Source organism: Papilio polytes, unplaced genomic scaffold (assembly GCF_000836215.1).
Source record: "Papilio polytes unplaced genomic scaffold, Ppol_1.0 DF820956.1, whole genome shotgun sequence".
Lineage (NCBI taxonomy): Eukaryota > Metazoa > Arthropoda > Insecta > Lepidoptera > Papilionidae > Papilio > Papilio polytes.
In genome coordinates this window covers 882,548-901,658 of record NW_013528248.1, presented here as the reverse complement: position 1 = coordinate 901,658, position 19,111 = coordinate 882,548, and the positions used below count along the sequence as shown (strand labels likewise).

Here is a 19,111-nt window from a genome sequence, read left to right as displayed (position 1 = left end):
GTTTTTACACTAACTGCCATTTATTGTTTACGGTTTATTTTGGTAAACCAGAAGTTAAATAGGAAAGTATGGTCAAGCAATAAATAATGAATATCATGCTGGCCGCCAAGAAAGCCATAGAAAATATTTTGTTATTAAGAAACGTAATTCGAATGTGGTGAAAAATGTGACGCGAGCGATGTAACATCATTTTATTTGTATTAAATGCCTTTTTTATCAATTTATGTGAATAGTTTGTGTGTTTTATCAATAAAGAAAGAAGAATTTATCAATGGTACTAGTTTACATTTATTCAAAGTAAGAGACAAAAAGACTTAGCTAAAGCAAAGAAGCGCGCCGTATTAATTCAAGCTTTATGCGAATTAAGAGATTTTTATATTAACTAACATAAATTTGCAATATAAATTGTTTACAACATACCTAACTGTAGTTGTACGGATGAAATAATTGGGAACGGGAATTCGTAATAGTTACTTAGTATTAAACAGCAAATTTATCAAAAAATGCACAATCGGTAGGTAGTTATGAAAAATGTTATACTTATGAATTATTAATAAAGAATGGCACATTCGATATTTAAACAAGTGTGGAAATGTATTTATGTGTAAATTTAATTATTAAATTGATTCCATATGAAACAAAACAAATGAAGGCAAATTAAACTCGAAAACTCTAAATGGAAAATTTAAAAAATTTGTAAGTGAGTATTTAAATAAAATGTTACGTCCATTTTCGAGTTCCATGTAGCAATCCTTTATTATAATAGCCGTCTACCGACTATGGAATCCAATACAAACCCAATCATGTATTTGTTTATTACTTTGTTTGTGGCGTCTTTCCCGGTCAAGGTACAGGCGCAGAGAAATGGCTCACTTCCCCAACTTCTTTACGTCATCAATGTTTTTGACCTGAATTAAAGCTTCGTTTTATCTTCTATAACTGATTACATTGTTTGCAAATTACAATTTGAAATTCACAATGTTATTTTCGTATGCAATTGAGCGGTAGTGACAGTTATATGACGTCGCAGGCGCCTCTGCGCTGATTGGTCTCTGCACCCCGCTCACCCATACGTCTCGCTTTCCCCGCGGTCGCCATTTGCGTCGTAAACAACTTGATATTTTCAAAGGTTTATTACTGTCGACGAATTTTACGGCAATAAATTATAAGTAAATTAATGATGAATTTTTATTTGTATACTAGCTTTCGCCCGCAACTCCGTTCGAGTGGCATTATAAAAACGACTAGTATTCAATTAGTTTTCTTTCTTCCAGGAAATCGTGCGGACATGGCCAAGGCAATTATATTACTCGCTTCAATTTCGGCTTTGAGAATAGGTAAGTAAATAATAGATTTATTAATAATGCTGTTTATATTCTTTTTTTTTTGTCATAACTAGCTGTTCCCATGTGAATTCATCCGCATGAAATTATAAAAACTTTATTTTTTTGTTTACATTTGCCAAATTACAAATGTCAAAATGACAGGACATGATGACAACCTTGCTTCCTTGATGTTGACAGCAACTTATGGTCTCTTTCCCACCTTAGTGTTTTCATACAAAATATTTACCCCCTAAGTTTAATAGCGTGAAAATATATAGCCTAAAGCGTGACGTAAGTGTTGGGCTTTTTATTAAAGAAAGAATTATTCAAAAACATGTTGTGATAGCTGACATCTTAGGCAACAAAGAAGTGTATGTTTACGCTTTATTATAATAGTATAGAAGTATAGATTGCGTGGACGAAGTCGTGGGTAACAGCTAGTTTTGAAATAAAATTGTTGATTGTTGTTTCCGACTACCGTTAGATATAAATTGACGTTGAAAACTAAATTCCGAATTAATTTCGCGGCGTAATTAAAACTTGAGGCGCGCTCGCAAAATTGAAACACCGTAGTTGTTAAGGGTGGTATGCAAATGTAACGGAATTTATAATAAAACTTTTCCTGTTTGCACGTATAAAGCTAAACTAATAATAAATATACTTGAATTAAACAAGGTTTCCTACGTATAATTTCAGTTTAGTCGTTATTGACAACCTTACCTTGTTCCTAAAAAGGGTCGGTACCGCTGTCATATCTGAATTCTCTTCCTTAAGCATATCTTTTACACAAACCAATTTTAAGTCCTCACTACATTTGTACATCATCATCATCATTGTCAGCCATAGTTCGTCCACTGCTAAACGTAGGCCTCCCCCATTGATTGCCACAATGCCCGGTCCTGTGCCGCCCGCATCCAGTGCACTCCCGCAACCTTGACCAGGTCATCAGTCCATCTTGCGGGAAGCCTACCTACGCTGTGACGACCTATCCGTGGCTGCTACTCCAGGACTCTTCAGCCCCATCGACTGTCTGTTCTGCGGGCAATATAACTATATACATTTGTACAAATACATTCAATATCAATACTTTGAATTTCTCTTTGAACTCTTTCTTTTGTTGTTTAAATTCTTTCGATTTTTAGGTAAGAAAACTCTGTTCCGAACTCCAAAGATTAATTACGGCACGTTAATTCCGGATTCAATTCAATTCATTGTAAGATGATTCAAGGCATCATCTTACTTAGCTTGTATATCCTATTCAGAAATCTAATCGTTTTAATTAACAAAAATATAGAGAAATCAATTGAAATCTAAATCCTTCAGAAGATTTTAGTAATATTTATCCATGTAAAATTTCGCATTATCAACGGTAAGATAACCTCGTTTATGTCCATAACAAAGACGGTCAAGAAGTTAAAACGCGTGTTTAACTAAAATTTATCTTAATTCTTACTTAATATTATAAATGTGAAAGTTTAGATGGATGGATGTTTGTTAGAGTTTGTAGCCTAAACGGCTGAACGAATTTCATTAAAATTTAGCATAGATGTAGAGGATAGTCTGGAAGTTTTACAGTGTTAGTGCCCGCTTGAACATCTTAGCACGAATGGGCCGGCACGCCCGGTGTAATACCACGACCTCACAGAAGACAGGCGTGAAATGGAAGCAATTCCGTGTTTCGTCTGATGAGTGTGGTGCCGGAGGCCTAATTTAAGTCCCTTTCTCTTTACCGCCCTTTTCTTATAAGGAGAGGATGGGAATGGAAAGTGGATTTTACGGAGGAGGAGATACATAGGAAGGGGAAATATCCTCTTTATGTGCATCTCATCTGTCGGATAAGGGTAGGCAACGCATTTGCAATTGCGGATGTCTATGGGCAGCGGTCGCTTCGCCATTTTGGCGGATTCAGGTGGCCGCTTGCTCGTTTGCCACCTTTTGTTATAAAAAAAAAGTCATAGGCTATTCATTTTTGTTTTTTTTTATTCCACGCGGACGGTGTCGCGTGCGAAAGCTAGTCTATGTTTTTAGGGTAACGTTATTACTAAATTAGTTCGTAAAATAATTTACAAAAATCTTGTCAAATTTTCTTTCAATTACTCTTTGTACACATTTGACTAAACTATCGCACAACTGTTTAGTCTTGCTTTGATTCTTATGAGCTTATGGAGGTTTTAGTTGTGCAACTAAACAGTTGAATTGGCTGCGAAACAATCGACAATCGCACAACAGTTGTGCGATAGTTTATTCAAAGGGTCTTAACATATCCAACTCTGTGTTTAAAAAGGTAACTCAGTATAAAAAAAAGTAACAAAAAAAATCTATACATAACTGTAGCTAGCAAAGAGCATACTCAGCCGCTCATTAAAATGCCTAGTCTTTTTATTCTTTCAATGATATACCTTCTGTTTAAACCTTTGTGGGTCATATTTTTTGAATAAGTCGAGAGTTTTATATCGTTTTATCATTTTTTCTCTAAAAATACAAACTAATGTGTTTGACATGAAACAGACATATATCTTTACTTCTATACTATATACTATCTATATTTCTATACTATTATAATAAAGCGTAAACACACACTTCTTTGTTGCCTAAGATGTTAGCAATTAAAGCACATTTTTGAACAATTCTTTCTTTAATGAAAAGCCCTACACTTACGTCATGATTTAGACTATATATTTTCACGACATTAAACTTAGGGGTAAATATTTTGGATAAATACCCTAATGTGGGAAAGAGACCATAAGTTGCTGCCAACATCAAGAAAACGGGATTGCTAAGGTTTATCATGTCACGTCATTTTGACATTTGCTATTCATAATTTGACAAATATAAACAATAAAATAAAATGTTCATAATTACATGCGGATGTAGCCGCACGGGAACAGCTAGTACTTACAAATATTATAAATGCGAATGTTTAGGTAGATGGATGTTTGTTAGAGTTTGTAAAACTGCTGAACGGATCTGATCACATGCCAAGTGTCAGGAAGATGTCGAGTATAAAAGTGGAAGAAAATAACAAAGAAAGCTGACCTTACTTAGATACAAGCTACGGATAAAAAGGTTAAAACTAATTCAAAAACTGCTGTTTATTTATTTTTATTTTTAAGTCTAAATATGAACGCTTTAAAAATGTTAAACTCGGGTAATTTAATTTAAAACCCATGCTGAAAGTCAAAGAAGTTTTGTGTTACGTGTACAAAGTAAAAGAATGAAATAAAAGCAACAGAGAGATGTGTGCTTTTGTATAGAAAGTCGTTATTTTTGCTTTCATTAAAATGTATGATCAAATGCAACGGATATGTACTGAAGGATTTCTTGTTGAAATATCTACACGATTCGCGAAATCACAAAGGGAAAATTTTATACAAACGCATAATATGTTTCGAATTTCAATACATTTTGATTCAGACAGAAGAGAATATTTTTGCTTTAGTGATAGATGTTATTTCTGGCTTTTTATAGTTAAACTAGCGTTTGCCCTCGACTCTTAGCTTTGACTATACTATCACACGACTGTTATGCGATTGTCGATTGTTTCATAACCTATTCAAATGTTTAGTTGCACAACTAAAAATCGAGTAGTGTGCGCACCTTGATATAAGATCACAGGAATCAAAGCGAGACTAAAAGGTTATGAGGTAGTTTAGTTTCAGGTGTGCGAATGCTCTTAATGGGTAGTCTATACGTTTTTTTAGACTTTTAGATCAGAAAAAACATTAATCTATGTAAACTTTCGCGTTTATAATATTAGTAAGATCGTTCACGTGTTTGGTCTACAAATATTTGAAGTTGCGTGCAAGAATACACGTGAAATTATTTGCACGTGTATTTCTTGAACAATAATAAAACTTTTTTCAATTAAACAAAGTTTTTTCTTTTCTAATGAAACGAGTTTCGCTAACGTCCAAACAACGGAATCGATTTCTTTGTATTAGAAAGTTGTTAGTTAACAAGTTTGTGAAAACGAAGTTGTTTAATTAAATTTTGAACGTTTGCTGGTTTTAAATTAAGGTTTGGACAATAAAAACTTTGTATCTAAGGTTGTACAAACTTATAAACATTTCTTATAATAATTATATCTATACTATTATAATAAAGCGTAAACACACACTTCTTTGTTGCCTAACAAGTCAGCAATTACAGCATATTTTTTAATAATTCTTTTTTTAATAAAAAGCCCTACACTTACGTCATGCTTTAGGCTACATATTTTCACGCCGTTAAACTTAGGGGGTAAATTTTTTGGATAAAAACCCTAAGAGACCATAAGTTACTGCCAACACCAAGAAAGCAAGATTGCTAAGGTTTGTCATGACATGTAATTTTGACATTTGCAATTGAAAATTTTACAAATGTAAACTAATAAAAAAAAGTTTTTAAAATTTCACGCTGATGAATCCGCACGCGAACAGCTAGTTTCCCATATTCTGAACCAAAGTCTGTCTTTACTGCGAAGTTTTAAATTACTTACTGCATATATCCATACAAAATTTAAATGATTCATACGTGATACTTTCGCATGAAATAATTGTAAAAACTAAGAGATAAAACTTGTGAAAGCCACTACCAAGGTAAACTCATTAAAATTTATTCGCAACAGTGCGTTCGGGAGTGTCGGCTTGGATAAAGTTATTTGCTAAACGCTTCTTTAATTACCGTTTTGAGTTAACTTACGTTTTATGTATTTATCTATCATGTTATTACCGATGACGTCGCCTGCAAATTTCGTAAGCGCAGAACATTCCCGTGTGCATCTACCTTTAAATAGCTACCATCCAGTAAAGACCCGTCCAAATCGGTCCAACATTGTTTTTCGCTGTATTCAATGCTATCAACGTTGTATATGAAAACTAGCTTTCGCCCGCGACTCTATCCGCCTGGAATTCAAAAAAATTACATTATGTGTTCTTCCAGACTATGTTCTACATTTGTGTTAAATTTCATTGAAATCTGTTCAGCCTAAGCTACAAACTCTAACAAACATCCATCTAAACTTTCACATTTATAATATTTGTATGAATTATGATTTAAATAATAAAATGCATATTTTAATACATATTCGATATATATTTTTCCTCAAAAATCACATGCGATCTTTGATTTATGTTCCACATTCGCTGTCAATTCCTAAATAAAATTCTGTCGCTCGCTTTATGTTTGGGAGCGACGTTGACTGATTGAAACGGGACTTAGAAAATGTGCTGTTGAAGTCACTTATCGGGTATTCTCAATGAATTTTGAATAGGTTATAAAGAACAGAGGCATCTATACTATTATAAAGATAAAAGATTTGTACTTTTGGATTTTTGTATGTATTGACATAACTCAAAAACTATTGGACCGATTTCAAAAATTCTTTCACCAATAAAAATCGTTATCAATAAGTTTGTTATTGTTTAATTTCACGCAGACGTCATGAGCAACAGCTAGCTAGTGTTTGTGTTTGAAAAAAATTGTAACTATAACTTCGCGTAAATGACAAAATAGTTTGTTTGCAAGGATTCGAAGCAACTGAACTGATTACAAATACTACTTTACTAATAGAAAGATACACAATAGAGTGTTATATGCTATGTTATAATAGTTTTTTTTTATTATTTAGCGCTGACGAAGTCGCTGGCAAAACCTATATTGAGTAGATGAAAGCAGAATTATTCGGTAAAATGCGTTAAAATAGTTGCCAGTATTTTTTCAACCTAAAGTTCTTTGATAAATTTTCCAAAAATATTATTCCTTTTTTTTTCAAAGATTTCAGTTGCCATTTTTTATTAAAATGCAAATTCCCTCTAATTAAGCTGAAGCTCAGTGATTGGCTGTCTGTTCGTTGCGAAATCTGTCCAAAATTTAATCCGGATTTACGCAGCCTTTAGTTTCGCAAACGTTACGGTCGTTTTCGAGAATTATATTGTAAAATTGAATAATAAATACAACGCATGATTTTCTTTTTGTCTTTTTAGGCGCACACACCTTTATCTAAACTACCTCACAACTGTCATGCGATTGTCGATTGTTTCGGAGCCAATACAACTGTTTAGTTGCACAACTAAAAATCGAGTTGTGTGCGCACCCCCATATAAGCTTATAGGAATCTATAATAGGAGGATTTAAATCTATTTAAATTAATGCTTGATTTACTTTTCTGAATACTAAAAAGTATTATTCTAAAAGGCTTTTATTTGTTGCTAAAATCAAGTACGTTTTGGAAATAAATTCCAGTGTCGTGTTTAATTACGGCGAATGTTTCCGTGCTCATTAAAATGTATGAAGCGACGATCGTCGGCAATCTGCTGGCTTGTGGTTGCCACGTTGCAGGTAATGTGATAGTCGTAGCTACAGTAAAGTCTTAGAATCAAATGGTATTTAATGTATCTATTTGGATATTGATTTAAATTAGAATGCAAACGACACACAAGTAAATCACGGAAACGTAAATGAAGATGTACGAAGTTGCACAAGTTATATACAAAGACAAAGGCGTAGATGAAAATATAGGCATAAATGCTGTAATAACATTAAGACATGGCACTCAAATTAATATAATAAGGGACGGTGGCTCAGTGGTTTAAGCACTTGACTTGTAATCTACAGGTCTTGGGTTCGAATCCCGCCATGTACGATTGTGATTTTCGATTTTTCGAATTTTCATATGTACATAATTTCCCCGACGTTTTAAGGTGAAGGAAAACATCGTGATGTCTGCAAATATAGGCGAAGAAATTCAAAGATATGTGTGAAGTCAAGCAACCCGCAGTGGGCCATCGTGGTGACTATGGCCTAGTCACCCTTACTTATGGTAGGCTCCGAGCCCCTCGGTGGGGACATATAGTGAGCTGGTGATGAGGAATATAATAAAACGTTAACACACACTTCTTTTTTATAAATGACTAACTGTTACTCGCGACTTCGGTCGCAAGTAATTCAAAAAAATAGCCTATGTTACTTATTGATAACGTATCTTTTTCATAAAGTGTTTTTGAAATCGGCCCAGTAGTTTATGAATTATTTCAATACATACAAAAGTTCATATCTTTCCTGTTTATAACATTAGTATAGATTAGTATAGCACTGAAAGAGTATTACTGAATTATTTTTGTAACAAAATTCTTACAATTACGTCACACTATTGGCTTTTTATTTTCATGCTGTTTTACGCCCGAATTATTTAGAAGATACTATCATAAGGGGAGGAAACTAAACCTAAAACCCAAGCAAAAACGCAAGAATTTGACATTTAAAAGTTTTACGATATAACACTTAAAAATGTTTTTAGATATGCGTATGTAGCCGCACGGTAACAACTAGTATAGCATAAAGTCCATAACACTGTAGCAAAAGTTAAAACTAGGTTTGAACGAGTTTTCAAATAAAAATGAAATTTCTCATCACACGCATGCAGTATTCAGATTTACATACGCTCATCAAAATGTATGAATAATGTTCATTCTATGAGCCACATACTGTTACAATTACTTTTTACATATTATGTTAAAACGCTTTTTTGGAAGCATATTCTATATGCTAACAAAACGATCTAAATACCACTAAAAAATCTTCAAATGGATACTTAAACCAAGACATCTCATTTATACTAAAACGAGCTGTCGCCCGGAAACTTCGTTACAACACTTGGACCCGTAACGCCATTTTGACGAATAAAATTAAAAAAAAAGCCTGTAATATGCCTATCCATGTCAGCTACCCTATAGTGAAAGTCCCGTCGAAATATTAAATGCGATTTTGGTTATCAGCAACGCAAATATATAATCTTCCCGAAATCTGAAAATTTTCTTTTGATGTTACAGACACTCCAATTTTATTATACGTATAGATAGATAAATTCCACGCGAACAAAGGCGAGAGCCACATGTCAGTATAGATTAAACATTTTAAACCACCGTTTAGGTGACATTATGATTTATGTATAGCGGTATACCGATTTCCTCATGTGAGTAGATAGTAGATAATACCAGTATACAAGCATGCATAGTTTGCCTAGTCCTGTACGAAATACAAGCATTGCTTCATGCATTTTAATGAGTGGAATCTCGCCTTGTTTGGACATGGGAAATGTATTTGGAACACTGTAAGCTCGTGTTAGATCTGGCTTGTATTGCGGAGTTGATTTCATTGGGAATTGATGATACTTTAAAACAAAGTCCGATTTGTGTTTCGTTGATTTTTGATTCCGAAACAGTGGAGCCTAAACCGAAACAAAAGCTTCTGCCTTTTCTAAAACAAGGATGGATTTGATGGAGAGGGTTTTACAAAATAATGAAGTTTGTAGTTTAGAATACATCTTTGCAAATTAGATCCTATTTTTCAAATTCATTTGGCAAAAACAACTACAAAAGAAAAAGATGATGCAAGTGGAGTTAAAAATGACATACTAGGCTAGGACATACTGAAAAGATTAACAAAGGCAAAATATATTAACAAAGGCAAAGGACTCGAAATTGAGTAGCAGTGTTGGTAGGGGCGGTCTCAGATAGTCTTCTATCATCCAAACTGTCAAAACACTCAAGAAGGTATCAAGAACATCCAAAAACAAAGTCAATTTGTAAAACACACTATATGGAGGTCCTTAATCTCTGGCTACCCCTCTGGGTTATAGGCGTAAATCTATACTAATATAATAAAGCGTAAACACCTACTACTTTGTGGAGTAGGGTGTCAGCAATCACAGCACGTTTTTAAATAATTCCTTCTTTAATAAAAAGCTCTACACTTACGTCACGCTATAGGCTATATATATTTACCTTATTAGTAGGGGGTAAATAAATTAAAAAAAAACTTCATGTGGGGAAAAGACCATACACTACAAGCTGACAACATCAAGGAAATAAGGTTGTTATTTGAGCATTTGAAATTGAAAATTTCTACGCGGGTAAAGCCGCACGGGAACAGCTAGTTGTTTAATAAATGTTTCACAAACTTGAAATTAGTATGTTTAGCAGACAAAATCAAAGAATTTCATACGATTTGCAATTTTATCAAAATAAATATTTCCACTTGCTTGTTTGCGCTTGCAATACGCTCTTTAAGTATTTCGTCTACGCCTGCTTGTTGCTGGTAGATTTTATGTCGTTCTTTCTCCTCTTTTCAAAACCCTTTGGAACTTACGTCAAAGCACAGTTTCAGATTTTTCAACAGTTTTGTTTCTCACTTGAATTATACTGCCTGAGAATTTTATATTTATTTTTGTTTGTTAAGAGCGGGTGCACACCTTTGACTAAACTATCGCACAACTGTTCGATTCTTTCGTAGCCAATTCAAATTTTTATTACACAAATAATAATCGAGTAGTGTGCGCACCTTGTAAAGAGACTAAACAGTTCTCTTAAGATATATTAATATTAATGTTTTTTTTTTAATGAGAAATAAAAGTTGTAATATAATAAGATATTAGTAAATTGTCTCGTAACATTCAAAGAACTATTCTGATTAAATTGAGTTAATATTCTGACATTTTTCAAGTATAATATTTAAACAACGACGCGAATTAAATATTAATTTTAAGTTACTATCTATACTTCTATACTTAGCCATATCTATACTCCTATACTATTATAATGAAGCGTAAACACACACTTCTTTGTTGCCTAAGATGTCAGCAATTACAGCATATTTTTGAATAATTCTTCTTTCAATAAAAAGCCCTACACTTACGTCACGATTTAAGCTATATATTTTCACGCTGTTAAACTTAAGGGGTTAAATATTTTGGATAAAAACCCTAATGTGGGAAAGAGACCATAAGTTGCCATGCTTTGTCATCATGTCACGTCATTTTGACATTTGCAATTGATAATTTGACACATGTAAACAATAAAATAAAGTTTTGATAATTCCATGCGGATGAAGCCGCATGGGAACAGCTGGTTAAATAATAATTTTAAATGTTGGCATCATATGAAATTGTTTTGAATTGGTGTTTTAAATTTTTGAACGGACAACCCCGAATGGGTTGATATAACTAATGACAGTTGTCATTAAATGGTGGAATGTTGCTCTTTGATTGTGCGCACGTATAAAATCAATATGTTAATCTCCGTAAATCTTTGCAATCCAGTTACGTAGTGTTGTGCAGTTTTCACTAAAGATTGAAGGAGGGTGTTTCTGATATTACGTCATTATTATTTCTTTGAAATACCTACGTCAGTGGAGGATAAGTTACAGTATATATTATTTACCTTCGGAATTAAATTCTGCAAATCTTCTCATCAAAATAATGGTGTAGATAATATCGTTTTTAATTTTAAAAAAATAGTTTAGAATAGCTCTAACAGCAATGCTAAATGGACATCATTTCTAATAACAATGAAAATGACGATAGTCTTAAGACAATTCAAAAAGCATTATCACACATTCATTGTAAATTCTGTCTCTGTTTTATCGAAGGGAATAAAAGAGATGGCAATACATGTCTGCAAGACATAATACATTCAAGATTCTATGTAAATTAATTCAGTAGTTGAATTCCTAAGCTCGCTTTGTAACCTATACTCCTTTGTGCAGATGCCGCACACGACGCAGTCCACTCGACTTACACAGGAGCTGACGATAATTCTACAATAATGTGAGTATATATGTACACACACTATTAATATACTAGCTGTCACTCCTGACTTCGCCCGTGTAGAATAAAAACAACCAAAAAAAGTAACCTATGTTTTCCAGATTATGTTCAATATCTATTCATCGAGAACAGTTCAGCAGTTTAGGCTACAAACTCTAACAAACATCCATCCAAACTTGCACATTTACAAGTACTTGACTTGTAATCTACAGGTGCTGGGTTAGATTGTATCAGTGTAATTTTCGATTCATATTATTTACCCGAATTTCGGTAAAGGAAAACATTGTAAAGTCTGCACATATTGGAAAGAAATTTAAAGACATGTTAGAGTCGACCTATAGTGGACCAGCGTAGACTATGTCCTAGTCACTCTTAGGGTATGATGAGACGTAAATATGTAACGGAGCAATTAATGCGGTAATGTTACACTGTGTAACATCAACGCCGAGTGGTTCGTTGCTCGTTGGTTTCAATCACACTGCAACTGACAGCAAAAATAGTTTCTACATGGTTTTAGAGATTAGAAAATTGTAAAATCCTGAAGAATACAGCTTCAGGAAACATAAGCGGATTGGAAAAAAAGTTGCAAACTTCACTCTGAAGGCTAATAGGATTACTGCAAGATGTTCAACTCTTTGTTGCTTCTAACGTTTTATACATATAAAAAAAATAAAGTAAAAGCAGTGGTATAATTGTATTTAAAAAAAGGAACTCACTTGTGTTATAAGGATTAGGCAACAAAAAAAAAGAAAAGAAAAACAAACTGTGCAAAAAAGAATACGGACCAAGAGTCTGCAGAAGCGAATAGATAAAAAAAATAAGAAAATAGTAATAATAATAAAATAAAAACGAATAATTAAATAACAAGCATCACTCTTAAATAGAAATAAATAAAAATTTAACCTATTTTAAATTAAAAATAAAATAAAACAGTAGTGTAACATAAATGTATAATAATGGAAAGGAAAAGATACGTTAAAAACAGTTTTTAAAAATAAGAAGCAAAAAAAAACTATACAATAAATTAATGAATGAACGTATTTCATGCCACATCCAGTACACCATATCTCGATGCAACGTAACAATAGTATTAGTTTGTATACATAATGTTTCGTAGCTACCCGCATTCAGCAAATGTATATTAAACTAGCTTTCGCACGCGACTCCGTCCGCGTGGATTAAAAAAAAACGAAAGTGAGTAGCCTATATGTTCTTCCAGACTATCCTCTACTTCTATGCCAAATTTCATCGAGATCCGTTCAGCTGTTTTCGCTACAAACTCTAACAAACATCCATCTATCCATCCATCCATCTAAACTTTCGCATTTATAATATTAGTAAGATTGTCAGTACGCTTGATTAAAATATTATGTTTGGCATAAGTTATTACCTTAAGTAAGTAAATTGTATATTATTATTAAGGTAAATAAAGATTCTTAAACCATATACTCTGTGACTGACGCGTTTTTTTAGTATCAAAGGTACTAAACGTGCTAGGGTTCTCTATTTGGGAGTTTAATTAGTTTTTGAGGTTATTTTTTGTGAGAGGTTATGATAAACTTATCTATATTTTGAGCCATTTAAATAGATGCTACATTATTATGATTTTCTACCTTCTTTTATATTCTTTTTTGTTATTTTCAGGTCAAATACTAATGGAAATTCATGGATTGAAAATGGTAAGTGAATTCATATAAAAATGTATATTAGAGTCGGCTCTTTAGCATATTTAACATTAATTTTTCTACACTAAGGGACTGATTTAGACGATTTCAAATCGCAGTTGTTATGACTTTTCATGGCTATTTTTTTTCTACATTATCGAATATATGATTACGTCTTAAATAAGTTTTCAAATCAGTCTGGTTTTTTGGTTTAAATTTTGTAATATTTATAAGCTAAATATAATTTTAATAACAAGACATTCGTAATTAAATATTTGTTTGCGAATTCTCAATTCTAAACAAGTCGTTAAAGTTGGGAAGCTATAATTACATTGCCGAGTTTGGAGTAATCTCGCCTATGGAAGCCATCTTTGTTTATTTAATGGCGTTCGGCGTTATGAACACAAACAGAAAACATGTTTGTTTGGTGCTTTACACACTCAGAGTGTTTAGACGATTACTTTAGCAGTCCCTTAGTGGATAGAAAAATATGACCTAACTAGCTTTTGCCGGCGACTCCGTCCGCGGGGTATTAAAAATAAAACAAATGTAAGTCGCCTATGTATGTGTTCTTCCAGATTATCCTCTACTTCGATACCAAATATCGTTGAAATCCGTTCAGCCGTTTTTGTTAGTAACTCTAACAAACATCCATCTATCTAAACTTTTGCATTTATAATATTAGTATGATTAGTATAATATTAGTATGATTTGATTGATTTAATTCCAACGTCTAAAAAATAATGTATTTGACTATAATTTGTCTTTTGTGGTGTATTCTGTTGTTTTTTAATACAAATAATTTATAGAATTATTACTTTACAAAGTAACTCTTGTTTCAACTAAAATTTATCACCAAAATGACCAAACTTTACGTCGTTACAAATTGTTGTTTAAAATAAATGTAACGAGCAATTAATCTATTCAAAGATATTTTTGTACGTAAGGAACGTAACGGATAAAATTTCTAAGTAAATTTTATATTCTGGACTAGCCGTTGCTCGCGATTTCGCCCGCGTGAAACTAAAAAATAAATAAAAAAGGTCTATGTTATTCACTGACAACGTAGCTTTTTAATGGTGAAAGAATTTGTGAAATCAACCAAGTAGTTTTTGAGTTGTTTCAAGATATACAAAACTACGTTTACTAATGCCCCTTTCTCTACTAATGTCCCTTTCTCTTTACCATCCTTTTCTTATAAAGAGAGGTTGGGAAAAGGGAAGTGGATTTGACGGTGGAGGAGATGCATAGGAAGGGGAAATATCCTTTTTATGTGCGTCTCCTCCTCCGTCGTATAAGGGTAGGCAACGCATCTGCAATTGCGGATGTTTATGGGCAGCGGTCGCCTCTCCATTTTGGCGGATTCTAGTGGCCGCTTGCTCGTTTGCCACCTTATGTTATAAAAAAAAAACTACAAATCTATCCTCTTTAACTAAGTATAGACTTGTATAGATGTTCTGCTCGTTAACTATGTTACTTGACTTTCAGATGCCCTACTTGTTTACAACACGCGACATTCATCCAAGCCTTACACGTCACGGGAGAGGAAAATATTAAATATGTAAGTAAAATTATCTGCCTTTTTATATATCGACGGGTCCTACGTAAACTATCCTAAGTACAAATTTCGAGATTTACAACTTGTGTTTTTTTTATTTGATATATACTACTCGTAATTTAAGTATAAATTTGAAAGTAACGTTATTTTGTAGTTATTTTTTGACTATCGTGTTTTCGTATTTTGGTGGGGTTTCGTATTAATGTTTAAAGTTTTTGATTTTTTGAAAAATTTGACATTTTTTTAACGGCTATTTTTTATCATTTATCTGTAAGAGAATTATTTCACATTTTTTTTAGTGTAAATATGTAATTTTTTTGTATTTTGTTATAAGGGAAATAAAGTTATCTTTGTCTTGAAAAAAATTAAGTTTCAAACATACGATAGTTTACATAGGAGCCGTCGGTTTACATTTAGGTTATAGTTCGCAAGAATGTAATCTTAAAAACGTAACAATTTTCATCAATTATCTTTTATGTTAAGTTTTTATTTTAACTATGATTCTGACAATTTTCTTTAAAAACTATTGCGGTAATTTTTACATCTACATTTAAAAAAAAAGCTTGATATAAATTTAACTTGGAAAATGATTCAGTAAATCAATAAAGAATGAACATTAATGAGTCCATGGGGTATTTCTGCAACGCAGTTTAGTTGCGGATTTACCCTCCAGAGAGGTCTTACAACCCAATTAAAAATGCATCTCTGCAATTTCTAAAACGATTAAAGAAAACTGGGGAATTTTATTCTGATGTACGCATAAATTGTAATTACAGTATTTTCTAATTAAATCACTAAAGGTCTGTCCCATCACTGGCTGATAGAGGCTCAGATAGTCAAATTATATCACTGTCATAAGGGAACAAAATCAGATATTTCCATCATATAATTTTACACGTCACATTGTTATCAGAATCTACTGGGACAGGCCCTAACTATTCAAACATTTATAACTTTTATTCTATACTAGCTTTCGCCCGCGACCCGTTCGCGTGGGATTAAAAAAAAACAAAAGCGAGTAGTCTATGTGTTCTTCCATCCATCTAAACTTTCGCATTTATAATATTAGTATGATATGATTAGTATGAAGTATGATCTATGATTAAATCTATTTTAAATTACATCCAAAATTATTTTATCTTATAAGTTTTTGTGTTGTTACAGATCAAATCACAGAACATCGCTACAAAATGGTGAGTAGTTTTAATTGCTATTTTTTTTTTTGTCAGGACACTTTTTGAGTGTTGAACGAAAGAAAATGTATTAGCGAAATTAACGGGTATTCCAAACACAAATATTCATAGACATAGTGATACAAACCAGCGCGGTGTGCAAAACCAAAACTTAAGTAGATATCGTATCTTACCATTTTCATTTTCATTTTCTGTCAAAATAACAGCGACTACAGCGCCACTCGCCAACAATAAAAAAAAAAAACATACAGACGATTTGAATACCTCCTTCTTTTGGGAAATCGGTCAAAAATGAAACTATAGCATGTTTATCTATTCATATAATAAAATTGAAGTGTCTGTCTGTAATATCAAAAGATACATTCCAGATTTCGGGAAGATGATTTATTTGCTTTGCTGGTAACGAAAATTGCATTTAATTTTTTTTGTTTCTCTGTCTGTCTGCCTGTCTCTCTGACTGTCTGTCCGCAAGCCGCGTTTCTTACGGGTAATCTCCAAAACGGCTGAACCGACTTCGACGGGACGTTCACTGGAGAGTAACTGACTGATATTATAGGTTACTTTTTTTTTAGTTCGGCGCTATCAAAATGGGGTAAAGGGTGGTCCGATTTTGATGGGACTTTGACTGAAAGATAGCTGGTAGAAAGTAGATGCACGCGAGAATGTGATAGATAACTTAAAAAAATTCCGCGGTAACGAAGTTTGCGGGGACAGTTTGTTTTACATAAACTGAAAACAATTTGTAAATACCAGGGCTGCATAAACTTCGATATCTCGGTCCGCATAACGAGTGTGTTTGTGCTTGCATACAAGCGCACCTAACAATAAATTCGGGGCTTAGGCGGCCCTGGTCGACGCCAGAACGCCACTGCACAGTAATCCCTCAGTTTAGGTAATGGCTTTGCAACATGCATTGTTATGTATTCGAATATGTTACGAACTCTTTATATAATCACAAAAATCTATCATCTGTATTCTATTATCTTCATTTGTCATACTTGGAGTTAGAAAGCCTGTGTAATTAAAACGTAATACCAGTAAAGAACAAACGCTTAACATATGGGGATTGAAAGGGCTTGTAAGAAAGAGACAATGTCATATAACTTTAAACACGAAATTCAAAGGACATGTCAGTAGGAGGATATGCTTGAAGTAAATTACGAAAGGAGTAATTGCAATTTGCACATCAATTTAGAAGACGAAATGTACCGTAATTATTGAAGCTGACCAAACTTACTAATGGATTTTGTATTTCTTAGATCTCTTGTTCTGTATCTATCTCACTCTAGTCATCTATTTATATCTGTATAATATACATGTAATAAAATTGGAGTGTCTGTTTGTAATGTCAAAGGAAAAATTCCAGATTTCATGAATAAGGTGTATTTGCGTTGCTGATAACGAAAATCGCGTTTAACATTTTTTTTCTGTCTGACCGCCCCCGTTTGTTACGGGTAATCTCCGAAACGGCTTAGCCGATTTCGACCGAACTTTCACTGAAAGGCAGCTGACATAAACAGGCATATTATAAGCTACAATTTATCTTAATATTGCGTGGACGAATTCGCGGGCAACAGCTAGGATAATACATGAAGGTATATCATAACGTAACGAACATGTAAAGTGTCAAAACGCATTTATATTCAGCCTTCATAAATATTCAAGCTGTGGTTCGCTTTAACGTGACGTGACAGCCACGGCATACGTAATTTACGTCTTTCGTATTTAAGTACACGCAGAAACCTAATCTATTCAAGTGATGGATTAATTCAGCTGAATTGTTTTCGGTGATCATTAAAGATTATTACAAAATGTTGTCAATAGATGGCGCTTTATTAAATTATTGAAATTAATGTTTGGAGTTTTCCTTTGTTTTTCATGGAATGATAGAGGTTTTATATTTTTTTAATTAAATACCTCATTAGCTGTGTTTTTATTGTTAAGGAATTATTTAAATCGTACAAAAGTACAGATTCTCTCCGATTATAGAAATTGAAGATATATTTTTAATGTCGCTATTAATTCAAACGAAGAAGCAGTTGTTAATCCCTACTTTGACGTTCGTTGTTGACAGGTGACGTCACTTCCTAATTCCTTGAACTGTTAACATTTGCTGACGTAATTACTGTGATTTAATAAACGTGTTGTACAATAAACAAATTAAAAGTAGAGATAATAATCAAATTAGGTAAGTACTCATGAGTTTTAAAAATATTGTGTCTGCGAATTGGGATTCAATGATAAATTCGCAAATTCATCAACTAAAATGTCATAAGAACATTTACTTAATTTAATATTGAAAAAAATGTAAGTTCTTCCAGACTATACTCTACATCTATGCCAAATTTGTTCGAGATCCGTTCAGCAGTTAAGGCTACAAACTAACAAATATCCATCCATCTAAACTTTCGAATTTAATAGTAAATAAAATTGTACAAATAGACTTGTCATGATGAGTGAATCTGAATGTAGGGCAGTAAAAAGGACGGATGAAAGACTACATGTGGCAGAAATGAGAATGTTAAATTAGATGAGGTAACACGAATAAACAAGATACGAAATGAGTATATTAGAGGAAGTTTGAGAGTAGCAGTAGTAGAGAAGGTGAGCAGTAAAAGGTTAGCATGGTATGGGCATGTTATGAGGGATGTATCGCATGTTACAAGGGGAGCGTTAGTTATGAGTATGGAAGGGTACGTCGGTAGAGGTAGACCTAGAAAGAGATGGATGGATTGCGTGAAAGGTGACATGATCAAAAAGGGAGTGATGACTGAGATGACGTATGATAG

General features: G+C 33.1%; 2 protein-coding genes across 2 annotated transcripts in view; one reads left to right on the top strand and one right to left on the bottom strand.

Moving 5' to 3' along the window:
- Positions 1 to 2,102, bottom strand: part of LOC106109948 (zinc finger protein ush) — a 68,814-nt gene extending 66,712 nt beyond the window's left edge. The window contains exon 1 of the mRNA XM_013291605.1: positions 2,046 to 2,102. Coding sequence (XP_013147059.1) covers positions 2,046 to 2,102 — 57 coding nt within the window. The remainder of the gene's footprint in view (positions 1 to 2,045) is intronic.
- Positions 2,103 to 7,588: 5,486 nt separating this feature from the next.
- Positions 7,589 to 19,111, top strand: part of LOC106109946 (Down syndrome cell adhesion molecule-like protein Dscam2) — a 106,801-nt gene continuing 95,278 nt past the window's right edge. Inside the window, exons 1-3 of the mRNA XM_013291604.1 lie at positions 7,589 to 7,643; positions 15,060 to 15,132; positions 16,294 to 16,322. Of these exons, the coding sequence (XP_013147058.1) occupies positions 7,589 to 7,643; positions 15,060 to 15,132; positions 16,294 to 16,322 (157 nt within the window). The remainder of the gene's footprint in view (positions 7,644 to 15,059; positions 15,133 to 16,293; positions 16,323 to 19,111) is intronic.